The 17,783-nt window shown below is 41.1% G+C and overlaps 1 protein-coding gene across 4 annotated transcripts in view; it reads right to left on the reverse strand.

The window, feature by feature from the left end:
• Window positions 1-2,917: 2,917 nt before the first annotated feature.
• NAB1 (NGFI-A binding protein 1) overlaps window positions 2,918-17,783 on the reverse strand; it is a 44,022-nt gene continuing 29,156 nt past the window's right edge. For 2 of the 4 annotated variants that reach the window (XM_080798610.1, XM_080798611.1), the window contains exons 5-8: window positions 11,298-11,387; window positions 9,311-9,470; window positions 7,263-7,376; window positions 2,918-5,437 (exon numbers count right to left, since the gene is read on the reverse strand). In XM_080798610.1, the coding sequence (XP_080654736.1) occupies window positions 5,349-5,437; window positions 7,263-7,376; window positions 9,311-9,470; window positions 11,298-11,387 (453 nt within the window). In that variant the 3' untranslated portion in view covers window positions 2,918-5,348. Of the gene's footprint in view, window positions 5,438-7,262; window positions 7,377-9,310; window positions 9,474-11,297; window positions 11,388-17,783 lie in introns of all 4 variants that reach the window. The other 2 variants (XM_080798608.1, XM_080798609.1) reach the window with 1 other exon arrangement.

The following is a 17,783-nucleotide window of genomic DNA, read 5'->3' on the forward strand; positions in this document are numbered from 1 at the left end:
GACAGTTACAAGACAATGGCCTTGCTTGCTTAGGATGGTGCGTGGGTGTCAAACACGGCACTTTAAACATGAATTTATGAGGTGCGAACTTTTAATGCAGAGATGACTCATACAGTTTCGGAATGTGTAAATACGGAGCACAAGCGAGCTGCACCGTCACCGCGCTCACCCACGGCAAAACCAGGCTGCGGACCCACCTGCCTGGATCACCAGGACGGTCACAGGATTTGCTCTTCGGAAGCTGAGGAAAAACCTCGGCCTGATGTCAACATTTGTGCTGCACTACCATCTTATCTGGAACAAGTGTTTTATTTATTTCATCTGCATTTTGCAACATGTTTGATGGCAGCATTCAATTCACTTTCTCTGAGTTTGTGAAGCAGTCAATGTTTTGGAGAAGTTACGTTGGAAAACTTAAAGACAGCAGTTGTATAGTAAAGTAAAAAAAATTAAAGAGGCAATTTCTCACTGAAGTGTCTGGAATCAGGCAAGAAGAGTAAAATGGGGAAAAAAAAGGATAAAATGGAAAAAGGAACATAACTAAACATTTCAGGTATATGTTGAAAAAAACCCTAAGATTAGTATTTTATGTGATTCATTTCTGATGTTCATTGTTTGAGGGTTTTATCCAATTGCTATAAACATTTCTTTTAACTGAAGATGAACTTCTAAAGACCAAAGCTTTAACATTATTGGAGTAATATGTTGGAAGTAGATAATTTAGTTGTCAGAACAACCTTGGAAACTGTGACCAAACAGATACCCAAATTTTGGAGACCCCAAATTCAATAGGATGCTGTTTTAATACTTAAAAATTTTGTGGCCATTAAAAGACAAGGAATAACAGAGCTTAGTTAACCAACTCTGTAAATAGAACTAATCATTATTCATAGTTCCCTTAAAAGTGATTAAAATTTTCTAAACTGATAAAGATTTGCAAGTTAAACTTAAAAAATACATTTCTGATTAGATTTTTCTGCATACAAAAAAAAAGAACTTCACGATATTCTTTTTTTAAATATTCATAGGTCAGTAGAAACGAAATCAGAGGTTTTAAAGCTTTAACCACTGCGTACTCAAAAAGTTAAAAAAAAAAAAAATCCAAGCCCTAGCATTTAGTTTTTGATCACTTCTATGTAAAATAAGAATGATTTTACACAGTCAGTAAGGAAATAGTTGACAGTAAGGTTTTTAGGATTAAATATATTTACAGTAAAAATACATTTCTGGACATTGGATCATTCTTTTATTAATTTTGGAGGTCCATTTGAGAATCTCATTTATGAGGACACCCGCAGATAAGGAATAAATAAGCCGGGATTCCCTGAAACAACACGCACGCAGCTGGACCATACGGTGGTGTTTAGTTAAAGAGCGGCTACCATATTTGGTTATATGCTTTAAGCTGTTACAAACACAAAACATTTACTCGATTCTAACTTAGCTGTTTGCTAACCAAATTCATTTCCTATAAGAAAAAGACCTCCTGGTTTCATTAGGTTAATACCTTGGTTGATTTTCTTTTGAGGGCTCAGTGCAGTATTAAGGGAAGTTACAGCACAGAAGCAAAAGAGGTTTGTATCAATAATTCTTCGCATCTGAGTAACCATGTGAGCAGACTACAGGTGATAAAATTCCCTGCATGCTTATTTAGGTTTTAAGTCTTAAATACCATCAACTATAATTGTAAATGTACATTAGGTGCTAGTAGCCCCATAATCACCAAATCCTAAAGCTTTTACCCAAGTGGTCTTACTAACTGGGGATAGGAACCCCCGTCTTCTGACAGTTCAGCGGGACTACCGAAAACAATTCTTACCTGGCAAGCAGATCTAACTGGCTGAAACTAAGAATTTTTTTTTTCTGTTAAGTGGCCTCAGAGCGAAGGACATGCACTGCCGCTATGTCCTTCTAGCACATCTCGCCTCCTGTTAACTGCTCTAGCTCTGGCTGGTCTCTTCTGCATCTGAGTCAGGCCAGTGTTTGCTTTCACCGGCCAAGTCCCCACCACCACCGCGCCCGCGGAGGACACAACACACTTCAACGTCCGCTCCTTGTTCACCCAAGTCTGTGACACACTGAAATGTGTATTTTATCTGAGTGGTACTCGTTCCCATTCAACGAAGCACTACATTCACAAAGGGAGAGGACCATGCCTCATGTTTCCTCTGTAGCCTCCACCCACGCCCCGCCGGCCGGCACACTGTCGGATCCCAGGAAGCTCTTCATTAATCTACCGGATGCAGCAATTACAACCTCATGGCAGGGGTGCCTGGGTGGCGGTTAAGCACCCAACTCTTGATTTCGGCTCAGGTCATGATCTCAGGGTCAGGAGATCAAGCCCCGAGTCGGGTTCTGCCTTGGCCGTGAGGCCTGCTTAAAATTCTCTCTCCCTCCCTCTGCGCCTCCCTCACCACCACTCACCCTGCTCTCTCTCAATCTCACTCTCCAGAAAACAGAGCCAAAAAAACCTTCCTCGCAAAGCTTCTGCTCATTCTCTACCATAGGTTAGCTCGGTATCATAATTTGCCGTAATACCGAGGCCACATCACATTAGCACTTTACAAATATTAATATATTAAATATGTTAAATGCTAATGTTCCTTTTGTTAATTTAGTTGGTTAGACAGGATGGACAGCTTTTACGATGTCTCTGTAAACCTCTCGTAAGTGAGAACAACATAAACCAAACCCATTCCTCGACAGACCAGAGTCAACTGAGCACCTGTATGCCAAAAAACTTTCTAGAAATGAAGGTCGCTGGTAATAATACTTTTGTCTTGACGTAAGGCATAAGTCCTGGCCCCGGCCCCTCACACCGAAGCCCAGACCAAATACTCCGAGAGGGGAGGCAGGCGAGGCTCGCATCACCTACTGTGAAAAGTGCTTTGCAGGAAGTTATATACACATACGTGTGTGAGGCACAGAAATCTTTATTGCCACAGGAAGCAAGTGCACTCATCCCACCTCACCAACAGATGTAAGAGTCACAGGAACACAGACGTCACATGATCAAGTACAACGCAGACTTGGGGAGAAACGGTCCCTTGGACTCTATCGGCTGTAATACTGAGGTAACCAATTGACCTTGTTCAGTGAAAATACCTCAAACACAATGAAAAAATCAACTAGTTATAACATCCAATTCATATATACAATTCAAATAAAAATATATATTATTTGCTTCAATGTATAGCAAATTTAATACATTAGTGTTTACAAAATAAAAACTGTATTCTACTGAAATTTTTCTTGTGCTTCCCCCTTATCATTAAGCTTGAAACACCAGGAAAGTGTGATACTTAAGGAAACTTACTTATGGATTTAAAGATGCAGTTTGTGGGGCCATGAAAGACAGGTAAGTATTAACTGGAAGGTTACTGCATCTTTAAAAATTGTTGCTTATTAAAATCTACAAACTTGAACTGTAAGACACAATTAAAAAAAAACCCACAAAATTTCTCAAAATAGATTAGAATACAGGAAACGTTTCATGAAACTACTGAGATACTAACCAGTTCTATGGCTAATATTAAAAACTGAACAATCTATTTAAATCGTACTCAAACTATTTCTACACACAGTGAACAATACAACCACAATAATCAATCTCAAGCTAGCAACAAAGTTGCAAGGTCCATAAAAAGCTTCTTCAGTGGGCAAAACACTATGGTACAATTAAAACACTTAGGGGAAAAGAGCCTTTCAATAGTATAAAAGTTGTTTACTGGTGTTTCTACTATAAAGCTATTCTACAAATCAGAATGAAAAAGCAATTATACATGTGACAGTGATCAGAGACTACAGTCCAGACATTTCATCTAATGTGTGGCCGATGAGCTTCAGTATAACGGATTATGACTTAGTATTTTGTACACAGTTAGGACGTAGAGCAGAACTAAAAACAAACAAAAAAACACCACATATCCCAACTCAGGATGCTGTTCTCAGCAATATCTGGGTTTAGATGAATCTGGAGGAAGTAGGTAAAGCTGTCAAATGTCTTCTCTTAAACCAACAGAAAAAATGAAAATTGGTAGAAATGGTATTTTTTTTTAAACTATGGATTCCAATGTGAACTTCTCGTAAGTATGCAAGGACATTATCAACATTTAAGCACACCCCCATAAATATGCACACAGCCCATTCATTAAATAGGGGGAATGAAACAGACTTTCAAGCTAAAATGAATTTAAGGAAAAAACTGCATATGCAAATATGAAAGGTACACAAAACTGTAAAATAAATAATGAATCCAGGTGTCAACTAAACCTCCACAGGATTATGCCTGCAAATGTGGATGTAACAACTGTCCACACTTGGGACGGTCTGGGTGGGAAGACATTCCCCAAGGGTAAGACGCCCACTTTCTCTGACTCCATCCAGGACATCAAGAACTGCTAGACATACACTGGTGCTGACTCTATTTTATACTATAGCCTTTCTGACAGTCACCATCCTTATCACATTTGGGGTTAACTTACTAAGACTTAATCTATTGAACACATTCTTCAACAACAATGTTTAAGTCACGGCTTTTACACATCAGTTCACTTGTTTCAAGTTCTCTGTCCAAGGACCAGCTTCCTATTTTTATGATGAGATAATGATATACCTACAATCCGAATCAACCACGTAAGGGAGATTTTCTACTCTCTTGCTCATCTTTTAAACTTTACTTTAGTATTTATTAATTGCGTAAGCGTGCCTGAGCCAGCAAAAGTGACATTTTACTTCCAAAAATGACACATTTCCTGTTACACAAAGTCAGTTTTATCAAATATTAAATCCACAATATTTTCCTTGGTTTGAATTGAGCATTTGCATTCCATTTTTCCAAAGCCACTGCAACCTTGCCAATAACTACATTGCTTAAACTTTCTTTACGACTGCAAAGATTCTAAACTCTAACATATAATAATATTTATGCTAAACACACTTAAAAGTAGACAGTGAAATTTCAAGTAAAATAAACTGTATCCACATTTACTGGACCAAACATGTCTCCACATCTAGATTTTAACTTCTATAAATTACACAAATACATTGTACATTCTTAAATAATGAATGCTTACAATATTAATTTGTAAGCTTTTCCACATAAAACGACTTACACAGGAATGTGAATGGATCAGTATTTCTGTTACAGACTGCAACATTCTCTCAATTTTCTCCTTTGTGGCTGCTGTGTTATCTTCCTGGTTTCCACAGACTACGTCTCAGTCCTTATGCTTTGGCTATGAAATCTGTTTGAGCTGAATGAGGCAACGTTGGTTATTAAGGCTTATTTCTATGATGGAGCATTATCCTTAAATTGCCATTTCCAGAGAACAGTGGGAGAATCACAGCTATCTTGAATCTTCAGGCTCTGTTTTGATGACTTTCTTTTCTAACGTAAAAGCTGAGTGAGGGTAGTCTTTTAAAATCCCAAGACTCTCTGCATAAAAATGGAAACACAAAGTGTGTTGATACGTTAAATCAATGGATCACAAAAAAACAAATTCCAACTTACGAAACCAACCCCCAATCTCCACAGCAAACAGTTCAACTATTCATAATTCTGCAATTCCATACAGAAATTTTATGTTTATAGAGTTGCAATTAAGAGCTTGGATTCTGGGGGCGCCTGGGTGGCTCAGTCATTAAGCTGGTGCCTTTGGCTCCGGTCATGATCCTAGGGTCTTGGGGTCGAGCCCCGCATGGGGCTCCCTGCTCAGCGGGAAGCCTGCTTCTCCCTCTCCCTCTCCCACTCCCCCTCTGGTCCTTGTATTCCCCCTCTGGTCCTTGTATTCCCTTGTGTCTCTCTCTGTCAAATAAATAAATAAATAAATAAATAAATAAATAAATAAAATCCACCCCCCACAAAAAAAAGAGCTTGGATTCTGGATTTAAATTCCATCTCTGCCAGTTACTAGCTGTGTATATCTCCAGGCAACTCACATACCTCTCTAGACCTTAGTATCTTTCTTCTTCTATAAAATGGGGATAGTTATCTATATAGGGTGGCATGAGAGTTAAATCATAAAAGGCACAAAAATGCATACAGACCATAGTTTTCTTTGATGGTTAGTTCAACATTAAAAAAACATGTAAAAAAAAACCTGGTCATGCATCTACCAAAAAAGTTATTAGTAAAATAGTTAATTACTATCAGTGAAAAAGAGACAGAAAACATCTTCCATATTCAAACATGGAACCCTTGTGAAAAGTTCTGGCCACAAAACAGGAGGGTGGGAGAAACAAGATCAAAGAATAAGGGCCACTCCCATAAGGACCCGCTCCTTGGAGTTACGCGTGTGTAGTTACTTCAACCTCACGAGGACACTATAAACGACAAGAAAATGTAGTACCTATGCGAAGGACTAATGCTGGAAGATACATATCCACAAACACGTGTATATACACATGAACCCTTTGAAAAGGATTCTAGATGTGTAACCAAAACTAACAGCTAATCTGAAATTAGGCAGCTCAATTTATGAATTTGCTCTCTCTATGCAAAAGTAGATTTTAAAATTATCAAGAGTCTAGAAATAGTAGCTACCATTTATGGGATTCCTATCAGCAAGGCAATTCGTACGTGCTACCTTGTTTAATACTCTCACCTACACTGCGCAGCAGAAATGATGTCTGTTTCACAGACGAAGCAACGGCGTTCAAGTGACTCCTGACGCTAATTTAACTCCAAGATGGTATGATACCAGATACTTTCAAATGGTGTTGCTCTCTAATACTTTGTCTAACTCACTTTTTCGTGGGGAAAAATAGTCAAGCATCTAACTATAATACGGAACAGCTTATTCTTTCATGGAGTTCAGTTTAATTCTAAAATATAAATACCATCCCCGAAATGCACCTGCAAGGAAAGTTTCGATTTGGGTATACAAGGCTTCCTTAGTTTGCGAGTAAACACGTAATCCATTGATTCCACAGTATGAAAGGCTGGAAAAAGGCAATTACATAACTCAAATCAGCCAGGCATTATCTGGTGTAAAATTCTGTATAACAGTTAATTAAAACAGTATCATCCTTCCTGAGGTTTTCCCTGTCACTTCTTTAGAATTACCACGTTCTAAAAATAAGTGGCCATTATTATGGCAAATCTATTATTTCCAAAGGGAGAAAAACTGGTAACAGTAATGACCCTTTTTTTGGCTGGGAACGGGGGAGAGGAGGAGTGGAGATAGTGGAAGGTAGGAAAACAGAATTTAATGATGTCTTATTCAAGTGTCACTCTCTCTAATCACATCCCATACTCTTACCTGATTGGGACTTCGCCTCACTGGAGTAAAGTCTACTCAGCTCTCCATCCACCACAAAATGATGGGGTTGTCTGTTCTGTAAATTAGGCATTCGAAGATTCAAAGGTCTTTCTCCTGAAGGAAAAGGAAAAAAAAAAGTATGAATAAAATTAAAAACATACTATGGTTTTTCTTAGAAATACATTTTTTTGGAAGATTTTATTTATTTGACAGAAAGAGACACAGCAAGAGAGGGAACACAAGCAGGGGGAGTGGGAGAGGGGGAAGCAGCCTTCCCGCCAAGCAGGGAGCCTGATGCGGGGCTCAATCCCAGGACCCTGGGATCACGACCTGGGCCAAAGGCAGATGCTTAACGACTGAGCCACCCAGGTGCCCCCAAAATACATTTTCACGAATTCCCTGAATACTACTTAGGAAAGGAATAAGGAAAGCCAACAGGCACTGAAGAATTTAAATAACAGCTGAGAAGTATTTTAAATAATAGTTTAGGAAGGAAATGGCAACTCATGCTAGTTCCAAGGTTTACAATTCTGCCAGGATATTTTTCAGAGTAAAACGTGAACCAAACAAAAGACTGAGATTTCCAGTAAGCACTCCAGCTCTCGCACAGACTACGTCCCCTCTGTAAGGCATTTTCTAACCAGTGCACAGTTTACCAAGACGTGTCATTAACATACTATAACAAGTGCTAGAGAAATAGAGATGGCTCTAACAACTGCCCATTACTGAACAGCAGAACCCGTGGCAAACCCATGAAGACAGAAGTAGCACAGACAAGGTAAAAATGCTTAAAAGCCCCATCACTTTCTGTCATACACCTAGACCCACACGCTTAGCAGACTGCCACCCCATGTGTCATTATCCTGGCTCCACCAATTACGGTCATTCAGTCTCTCATTAATTTTGCTTTTGCTTCTTAAACTCTTAAGTCTTAACTGTCAAGGATGATTGGAGAGGTTAAACAAGACCTCAACTCAGCAGTTTCTGTAACATCTTTAAAAAGGAAGAATGCGCTTCTCCTCCAGCACTCTGGTCTGCTGACATATTTTACTCTCCAGGTGGAGAATGCTTGTTAAGATCGTATTCTCACTTAGAAAACTTTTTTTTTTTTTTTGACAATGGTAGCCACTCACTAGAAAAGTATAACAATATGTAAAACAAGAAGGTCCTACAAAATTACTGTTTTTCTTCAAACACACATCACTATCTGAAACCCTGTGTTGTGTTCTATACGTCTGCCTCTACTGGAGAGTGAGCGGCGAGCCAGCAGGGACTTAACGCCACGGATGAGCCCGTGGTGCCCAGAAGCACGCCTGGCACGCAGGAAGAGACTAGGAGCGCACGACAACGACGTGAGATTTCCTTCATGTGTCAATGCAACAAAAATGAAAAAAAAATTTTTAATTGATAAAAATATTCATAAATCACAGCTCTCTAAACTTAAGAGTTTAAGAGAACCATTTCTAATGCACCACACCAAACAGTTTCATAGAGACCGTGGCCAATCTAAAGCCTGAAGAACACAAAACTTGAAGTCTCTCCATTCTTAATACTATCTCTACACGTCTCTGCACTCCTGTCCCAGTGCTTGAGAAGCAGTTACCATATCCTCTTAGAAACCAGATGTTATAAATTTCATAGACAAATTTGTTTTTGAAGTCCAAGAAAATATGAAGCTGTGAGCTTTTAAAAACTGATAAATGTCTCCCATGGCATCGGGTTCTTTGGGGAAAAGGATCTTTACTGTTTACATGTCCCATTCCCACTCACCCTGTACAAAATACGGGTCAACTGCACGAGTCAGCTAGTTTAGGGATAATAAGGTAAAAAAACATACAAAAAAAACAAGCCCAAAACTTCTGCTAGTTAAATCTCCAGGATGAATCCTTTCCTTTTGTGAAAAAGAGACAATTTGAAGATGAAGTTTTACAGAGAACGAATAACATAATCGCTCTAAAACACCAGGATTTAAAAACAAGCCGACTTTTGTCGTTCTCTACGGTGCACACAGCCCCCGGCTCGCCGAGCGCAGGTCATCTAAGACCCACCTTGCCCATCCGAGGCGTCAGAAGCCGCGCCGTTCGGGCTGTGCTCCTCGGAGGCCTGCCTGTAGAGCCCCGCTGAGAGCCTCCGCTCGGCGTGCTGCAGTCTCTCATAGCCAGCTGGGGTGCAAAGGAACTCAATCTGCTTTGCCATCACCTTTTCAGCCTGCTAGTAAGTAAAGCAAAAATAAAATCAGGAACTAAAACAGTCTACATTTTTTTTAATGCTTTAAAGATGCCAACTTCAGACTCCAGCAAATATATTTAGTATTCATTAAATTAGTTCACACTTCATGTGGTTTACACGTTCCATAAATATGCTTAGATGTCTGTATCATCATGTTAAAACATAAAATGTTGGATTCTGTGCAAGAGGGGAAAAAAAAAAACCTTTCTGCTCATCCTTTAAAGAGAATTCCGTATTTCAGCTCAAAGGCAAAATAACCTTAGCTTTGTTTCCCGAAGTACTGAGTCCTTTAAAATATTTTTTAAAAAAGGAACCTCAGAGCAACAGCAACATCTGCTAGAAACCGCTTCTAACACACAGGGTGAGATCTTGGCATTCTTATTTTAGGATCTGGCACTACGCATACTCTGATATGATGACAGCATGTTGGGGGAGAAAAGGTGTAAAATGGCTGTCTAGAAGGACAAGACAAACACCCCTCCCACCGAAATTAAACAATGCAAATTATGCAGGAAAAACATCAGTGACAACGAGACTCTCCCCTTCACCATGGAATGAAACTGAAGTATTTCCCAACCAATCATAAAAAGACAACTTTAAAATACACAAGTAAAGGGCACCAGGGTGGCTCAGTGGGTTAAGCGTCTGCCTTCGGCTCAGGTCATGATCTCAGGGTCCTGGGATCGAGTCCCACATCAGGCTCTCTGCTCAGCAGGGAGCCTGCTTCCTCCTCTCTCTCTCTCTGCCTGCCTCTCTGCCTACTTGTGATCTCTCTGTGTCAAATAAATAAATAAAATCTTAAAAAAAATACACAAGTAAATAGAAATTCATCTCTGCATGTGTTAAGTTCCTTCTTTACGTACTGCTTTAAATTACTTATATGTGATATTCAAAGCAGTGCATTTGTGATATTCTGCCAAGGAAGTTAATAGTCAAAATGCAGATATGAATCACTGCTGTGCCATACAGAAGGGTAGTACAAGGAAGCCGCTGTATAAAATTACTTCCAAAAAAATCCTGATTCACAATAGTAAAAATCAATAGATGAAAAATATTAACTCACAGAATAGGATAAAAGCTTATACTATTTTTCTGAATGCACGTAAACCAGATCAAAAGGAGCTTTAACTTTCATTCATTTGAACTTATTACTAATTAATTGGGAATTTCAGTAAGATTTCTAAAGAAGAAGTGTATTTTTCATTCTCTTAATAAAAAAAAACAAAACTTGGCACTACTGAATTTGACCAAGAGCAGTTGCCAGGCAGAAGGTCAGCAGGAGTAAAACTTCTAGTCCTTTCTAAAAGGTGCTATTTGCAGAGATGACTTTTTAAAACGTTAATTTAAGGATACAATGATGAAACAATAGCAAAAGCACCCGAAGATACATATTAAGAATTTTTTCTCATCCATGAATCAAAATGACTTAAAAATAGCTACAGTGCTGATGATTAATGTTTTCTTGAGAACTAGTCCTGTTTTATCTCCAAGTTCTATAACACACAGCCGTAATCAACATGGCTTTCTTCCTGGTATCAAATTCCTCTACCTCTAGGTAGAGACTCTATGTTTCTTCCTACAAAACTACAAAGAGTAAATATCACGGTATCAGATTCTGCTCATAACCCAATCAAACTATGTTGTCACTGCTCTCTTGTTGACACAGCTGTTCATCAGTTGACTTTTCAGAAACAAGCAGAAATAAATCCAGTCCTCAGAGGCTTAAAACTGAAGCTAGCTGAAGCACCCATTTGTTTTTCAATCTACAGGTATTATTATAAAACGTTTACTGGAGGTCTGCGTTACCTGTGAACCAAGGGCAGCAAGCTCTTCGCTCTTTGCTTTGGCCTGCTGGAAGAGCGTTTGCACAGAGTCCTGGAAATCTGGAAATCCATCCTATGGGTCAACAGTTAAGTCTTTTTTAGAATTTGTAAATAAAACGCCAACAACTCAGAAAACAGAACAACAACAAAACACTTTGATCCTACTGCCCAAGTAACCATGATTAAGATTCTAATGTACAATTTCAGTCTTATATGGCACAATTACCTTGTTTCTACACTTGTAACTTCACTAAAATACAAACGAAAAAGATAGTAAAAATTACACATCTACACTGGAATGCAGACTTCATGAGCATTAATAGGAGTGGCTATATAATGTTTCAGATAGCATTTCATCTAGTGGCTCAACTAGTAATAATCACTATTTTTACATCGGACATTTAGATTCTTCTTATTTTTAGGTTGAAAAACGTTGCAAAAATATTTTCACAGGAACAACCCTTCCATAGCTTAGGTTACCCAGTACAGCAGATTCCTAGTACAATTACTGCAAAGGGATGAAGATTTTTATGAACATTTTTCATTCACTACTTTCCCCAAAGGCCTTTACTGGCTAATTAGACTGTAAGTTTTCCTTGCCAGCACTGGGTGTTGTTGTTATCTTAATTTTTGCCAATTCATATTTTTGTATTGATATTCAAAATTTTTTAAATGTTATACACTGTAGCTGTACACACTTTTATTTTGTAAATTCTTCTATCACTGTAAGCTTCAGAAAGGCATTCTGCTTTAGAGATCTGACAAATACTCAAATCTACCTTCTAGTTTTTCTAAAGCTTTACTTGTTTGCTTTGTTTCTAAAATCTCTCTAACCCATCAAGAATTTATTCTGCTCTATGTATAATGTGAATGGTCTTCAAAGTGCTCCCGAATAACCCCAATCTGAATTTCTGAAGAATTCTTCCACGCCGAGCGGTCATTTCTCCTTCAGCATCTCACATGACAGGCAACGGGGATTTGAATTAGAACAACCCCCACTGAAGGCTCCTGGGGCGCACAGTTCGGTAAGCAGCCGACTCTCTGAGTTTGGCTCAGGTTGTGATCTCGGGGTCCTGGGATCAAGCCCCAAGTCAGGCTCCCTGCTCAGTTGGGAACATGCTTCAGGTCTCTCTCTCTCTCCCTGTCACCCCACCGCTTGCTCTCACACTCTCTCTAAAATAAATCAATCTTCAGAGGAGGAGGAGGAGGAGAAGAAATAAAAAAGGCCTGCACTCATGTTCCAATTCTACCACTTACTAGCTACCTAACACCAGAGAAATAACTCAACCTTTCAGAACGTTAGTTTCCTAAATATTCTTAAATATTTTCACAAAAAATACAGGTAAGAGCACCTCTCTGTGAGGGTTGTTGTGAGGATGTAGTCACTTAGAGCGTCATCACTGCCACGTAAGTGCGTCAACACACACTAAATTCGTCCATGCAACAGCTTACTCGAGGCACTCTCCTCCTGGACAGCACATCAACTTAAATGACTTTCACTGAACTTTTTATTATGAAAGGCCAATCCATCTACTACTTTTTTCAGGTTGTTTAGTGGTTTTTGCTCATTTACTGCTTTACATGAAATTTATATCCACAAACATGACAAAAGTGTGATTTTAGTAAATTTACTATAAACTACTGAAGCATTCCTCACAGAAATGGTCACGACCTCCAAAATATTCCTACCCTAGTTTCATGAACTATGTATTTGTAGGAAAGGGTAAATCGTTAAAAACAAAAGTTCTTATAATAACCTAGCAGAAAGAGATGTATTAATAATACAATATTGTATCTGAAGTAAGGGATACTGATTCAGAAGTTTTTCCCCATCAGGGTCTTACTTCTCCACGGTGATTCTCATGTTTTCAAAGATTTCATCTACCAAAATTCATTTCTTAAGTAATTTGCCATTTTTAAATTCAAAGACATGAAATAGAGTCAAGGGCAAATAAATTTGACATCTCCAGATAGTCTCATGTAGCTTTATGATGGGTCAACATACAATCGGCATTTATTTGAGAAAGAGAGAGAGAAAGAAAGAGAATGCGAGCAAGCAGGGGGAGGGGCACAGGGAGGAGACCCCCTGCTGAGCAAAGAGCCCAACTCGGGGATCCCAGGACCCTGGAATTACTACCCCAACCAAAGGCAGACACCCAACCAACTGAGCCACCCACGTGCCCCCAATCAGCACTTTTAAAGCATTGAAAATAGTTACCTTTCTAGGCCCCCCCAGACCGAGGACTCAGAGGAACACATGGCATATAATCGTTAACTGAGCTAGAATGAACGTTATACAAATGGATGCAATTTAAATCTAAGCGAAAAGTACACTTGCTTCGTCATTCCATTTTTCTCTAAGAATTTATTCAGACCTAAATCTAGCTTTCTCTTAGCAGTCTCTCCTTTAGGTGAAGAGCACTCATCTGTTAGGGTTGGTCAGTGAGTTCAACAGGGAAGGCTGGGAGAAGACCTGGGAAACGGGAAGCTATCATTTTCCAGGTGACGACCACGTGCCCCTGGCTCCCCACTGCGTTGTGCATTTCACATGTGTCCACGTAATTTCATCCCCAGCACAGACGCCCGCAGGCTCCTCTCATGTCACGGCTCCGGACAGTGGCTTCCAAGCCTCTGCTCCTGCTCTGCATTTGTAAGGCGCACAGCAGTGAACGCAGGCACAGCTCTTACAGTGCTCCTTCTCGCAGCTGAACTGGCCTAACTCCGCGACCTACAGGGAGTTCAAAACCCCATCCTACTACTGACTGACTGCGATACTGGACAGACTGTTTTATCTTTGTGTGTCTCCTCAGCTAACTGCAGAACCGTTTTAAGGAACAAAAACTCACCAAGAACACTTAGCACAGTGCTTGGCACATAGATATCAGCCAATTAAAGGTCTGTTACTGATATTTATTAAGTTCCCTTTTCAAGCTACCGGAGTAATCACAGTAAAACAGCAGGCTACAAGTGACTTACTGCATGTCTATGGTACAGGGGGAATTGAGATAAATTGGGGGGAAATTTACACAGTATAAACATCTTAGAGATTACTTACATAGTATAAGATATCTTGGGTATTTAACACTAAAACCAGCAAGAAAATATTGAACATATTGGTAGGGAATGGTTTTAGTGGAAAGAACAACAGAAATCTGGAAATACTTGTTTATTCATTCATCAAACATCTCTCGTTTGCCCAACAGGTTCTAGACTCTGTACTCAATGCTGGGGATTTGAGGACTCCGGCCTCCTGACAAGCAGTCTAGAGGAAGAAAAGGACAAAGAGATCCAGCCAGAGCAGAGTGGAGGCCGGCGCCAGGGGAGCCTTGTGAGAGCGCATGATACTAGGCCTCGACTTGAAAGAAGAGAATTCCCCAGGGAGAGAGAGCCGCTTGTATAGAAGCCTAGAGGTGGAAAGAACGGGACGGCATCCCTCAGAAGCTGCAGAACCACGGCCACCAGGGGAAAGACACTGAGAAAGAGGCAACGGCAAGAGAAACCGTGGACACGCAGGCCCAAATTCTGTGAGACCTTGTAAGCCATGTTAAGAATTGTCGATTTTATCTTAAACTCAAAGAGAAGCCACTGAAGGTCTTGGGGAAGAAACGAACCATCTGTGTTTCTGGAAGCTCCGTCTGAACGTGCGGGAGACAATATATAGTTCGAGCTTTTCAGGAAGCCCTGGGCGGGGTGTGCCCAGGCCAGAACCTCCAGGACTCCTGCGCTGTTTCTAAAGGACCTTACAGAAGAGCGAGCGATCTAGTCTTCTCGTACTAAGAATTCGATGTGTGACCCCAGGCAGGGCAGTTAACCTCATGATTTCCAGCGTTCCCAATTTTTAAGTGGAAATTAAACCACCTGCTTTATCCACCCAAAGGAGAGTCGTGGGGGTTAAACGCAGTAACGCAAACGGCAACTCTCGGAAAAGCGCCCGTTGCTACACAAACACGTGGTGGCCCCACTGTCAGAATGCTTCAACCAGGAGAATGCGACAAAGCTGGAAGGGGGGCTGCAAACTCTGCATGTGGCAGTTGCTGGGAAATGGCCACCGCTCCGTCACTGATGGAGAGAGGCAAAGACATGCAGTTAGCAACGTGCTCCTTGTCCAAGCAAGCAGCGGTCTCGAGAGACTGGGTGCGAGTCACTCTGATTCGCTCGCACGGTCTCGGACGGTTCCCTACGGGCAAACTACAGGGCTCCGCAGCCGTCACTCCCCGACCTACGTCGGCAGGGACCCAAAATACGTGGCTTAGATAGAAGAGAGAAACTGGTGTCTTTCGCGAGACGTCTGGCGCAGGACGTCGGCTGCACGTCTCTCAAGCTTTTTTCCCCAAGCAGCAGCCGCACCACGCTACGAGCCGCTCATCTGCAGGTCGTCTTCATGTCGCCTTCATGTCACGGCGACCGCCACTAGTCACAGGCTCCCTCACTGCTGAGCACGGGGAAAACAAGACCGGGGGTGGGGTGCTGTTCGTGACCTCGGGACTGTCATCCCGCTGGGTCCGCCCCCACCCCTCCTCAACCTCGCCCCCGAATACCGCAAGCTGCTTTACAGCCACTGCTTAGCTTCAAAACGGCTTGTTTCCACAGATGTTCTCGGCCTCACACATGCATTTTCCTTTTTTCTTCTTTTTTTACTCACACTTTCTATATGAATAGCAGATTATAATGCTTCTTGTTTTCTGATCCAAAGGGGGAAGAGTCTACATCAAATTAGACCAGCTTGTTTTCAACAACCAGCGTAGGTGGATGTTCTGACCCTCTTCCCTCCCCCCTGCCTCCCTCTCCCACCCCTACCCCGCTGGAACTGCTCGCAGATGTTTCCTCTAAGTCTTTCAAGATCCAATTCTCCGACTTTCTGGTCTCTATTAACAAACTGCATTTCTTTCATCCAGCTTTCTCTGATTGCTCTGCACTCCCAGCCCACACAGGATCAAGAATGCTGTCCCCTCCCATCTCTCCGCCTGGTCTCCAGCAAGTTCGGTGAGCGAAGAAAAGCTACAGATGAGATCTGAACGGCACCAGCCCCTGCAGTCAGCTGCCGCGCCTACTCCGGTGGCCGGTTCTCTTACATATTCTGTCTTCCAAGATCTTACTTACTACAAACACGGGAGGGGATGACGGGATTTGTTCATGTAACACGTTATGTTCTTAATGAAAAGGAAAGGCTGTCAACTGAATCCACTTTTAATTATTATTTTTAAAAGACACGAGTGCCAGGGACTTTGGGTGGTAGTGTTTCATCTTTAACTCATTGTCAACCTGTCTGAAATATACTGTCATAGTTATGACAGAACAAAATCAAACTAATTTTTCTTGATTTACTGTTTATTTTCCCCACACCATGCTTCTCCTCCTTCCAAATAATCAGTTTGTCAAATGGCAATGCTTTATATTTAAATATATTTTGTAATTTATATTGTTAAATTTCTCACTCAAAACTTAACAATTGCTTGGACATGCCTCCTTGAAACAGAAATGGTAACCGCCCCCCTTTCCCTCTTCTTTTAAAGGCTACACTTCTGCAAACCTACAAGTGGGAGCAAAGGTGAAACGCCAATAGTGCTTCTCACACCGAAGGTGCGGTGTGAGTGCTCGTCAGCACGCGGGAAGGTTGTCTGCAGGCCTGGCTGTGCCACTAGAGAGCAATGCGGCAGCTTGAGCAAGTCATGGAGACTCTCTGGGTGTCTCTTTGGCTATAAATGGAAATTCTAAAGTGTCCATAAAAGATAAACAAGAAGGTTTGTGATAATGTCCCTAGCAGGGACAGGCATTAACAGAGTCAATAAAAAAGTTATTTTTTTGCATGTGTCCCAGAGCTAGATTTGAGGCCTCCAATGGAAAACAAAAAACAAAAAACAAAAAACATAATTCGTCTCCATTTAGCTGAAAGTGGATCCACACAAAGGACTGTATTCCAGGTGGACAAGCCGTTCATCCGGTCCGGACTGGAGAACCACTCCCAAACCTCGCTTACCAACACACAGGGCTGAAGGGGCGCCTTCCCTAGGGGCATCGTTCCAGGCGGTGGGTTTCCCTACAGTCTTCCCAAGCCGGCAGGCTTTTTCCTCTGTGTCTACTTCATTACTCTCAAATTACAGAGTTCAAAATCTCTCTGTTCCTTAATGTCTGACATTCCCTACAGGAAGGGATTATGCTGAGCACCCACCGTGACGCTGTGCGGTATGACGCAGCCGCCACAGAACCAAGAGCGATCAAGAACAGCTAGCTATCCTTAAAGGAGGACAGCCCACTACACAATAAGAGGAAAAAGTCAGACAAGGATTTTAAAACCTATACCCAACACTTCAAGAACAGACCAGGAAATCACAACATTTGGCAAAAAGAAAACACCTTCCCAAGTCTGAACGAAGTGCTAGTCTTGTGAGTGTGTCCTAATGCACTGCCATACGAGAAAATGTTTCCTTCCCTTACATGCCTACTTTTTATGTCATTTCTATTTTATCTA

Source organism: Martes martes, assembly GCF_963455335.1.
Source record: "Martes martes genome assembly, chromosome: 3".
Taxonomy (NCBI): domain Eukaryota; kingdom Metazoa; phylum Chordata; class Mammalia; order Carnivora; family Mustelidae; genus Martes; species Martes martes.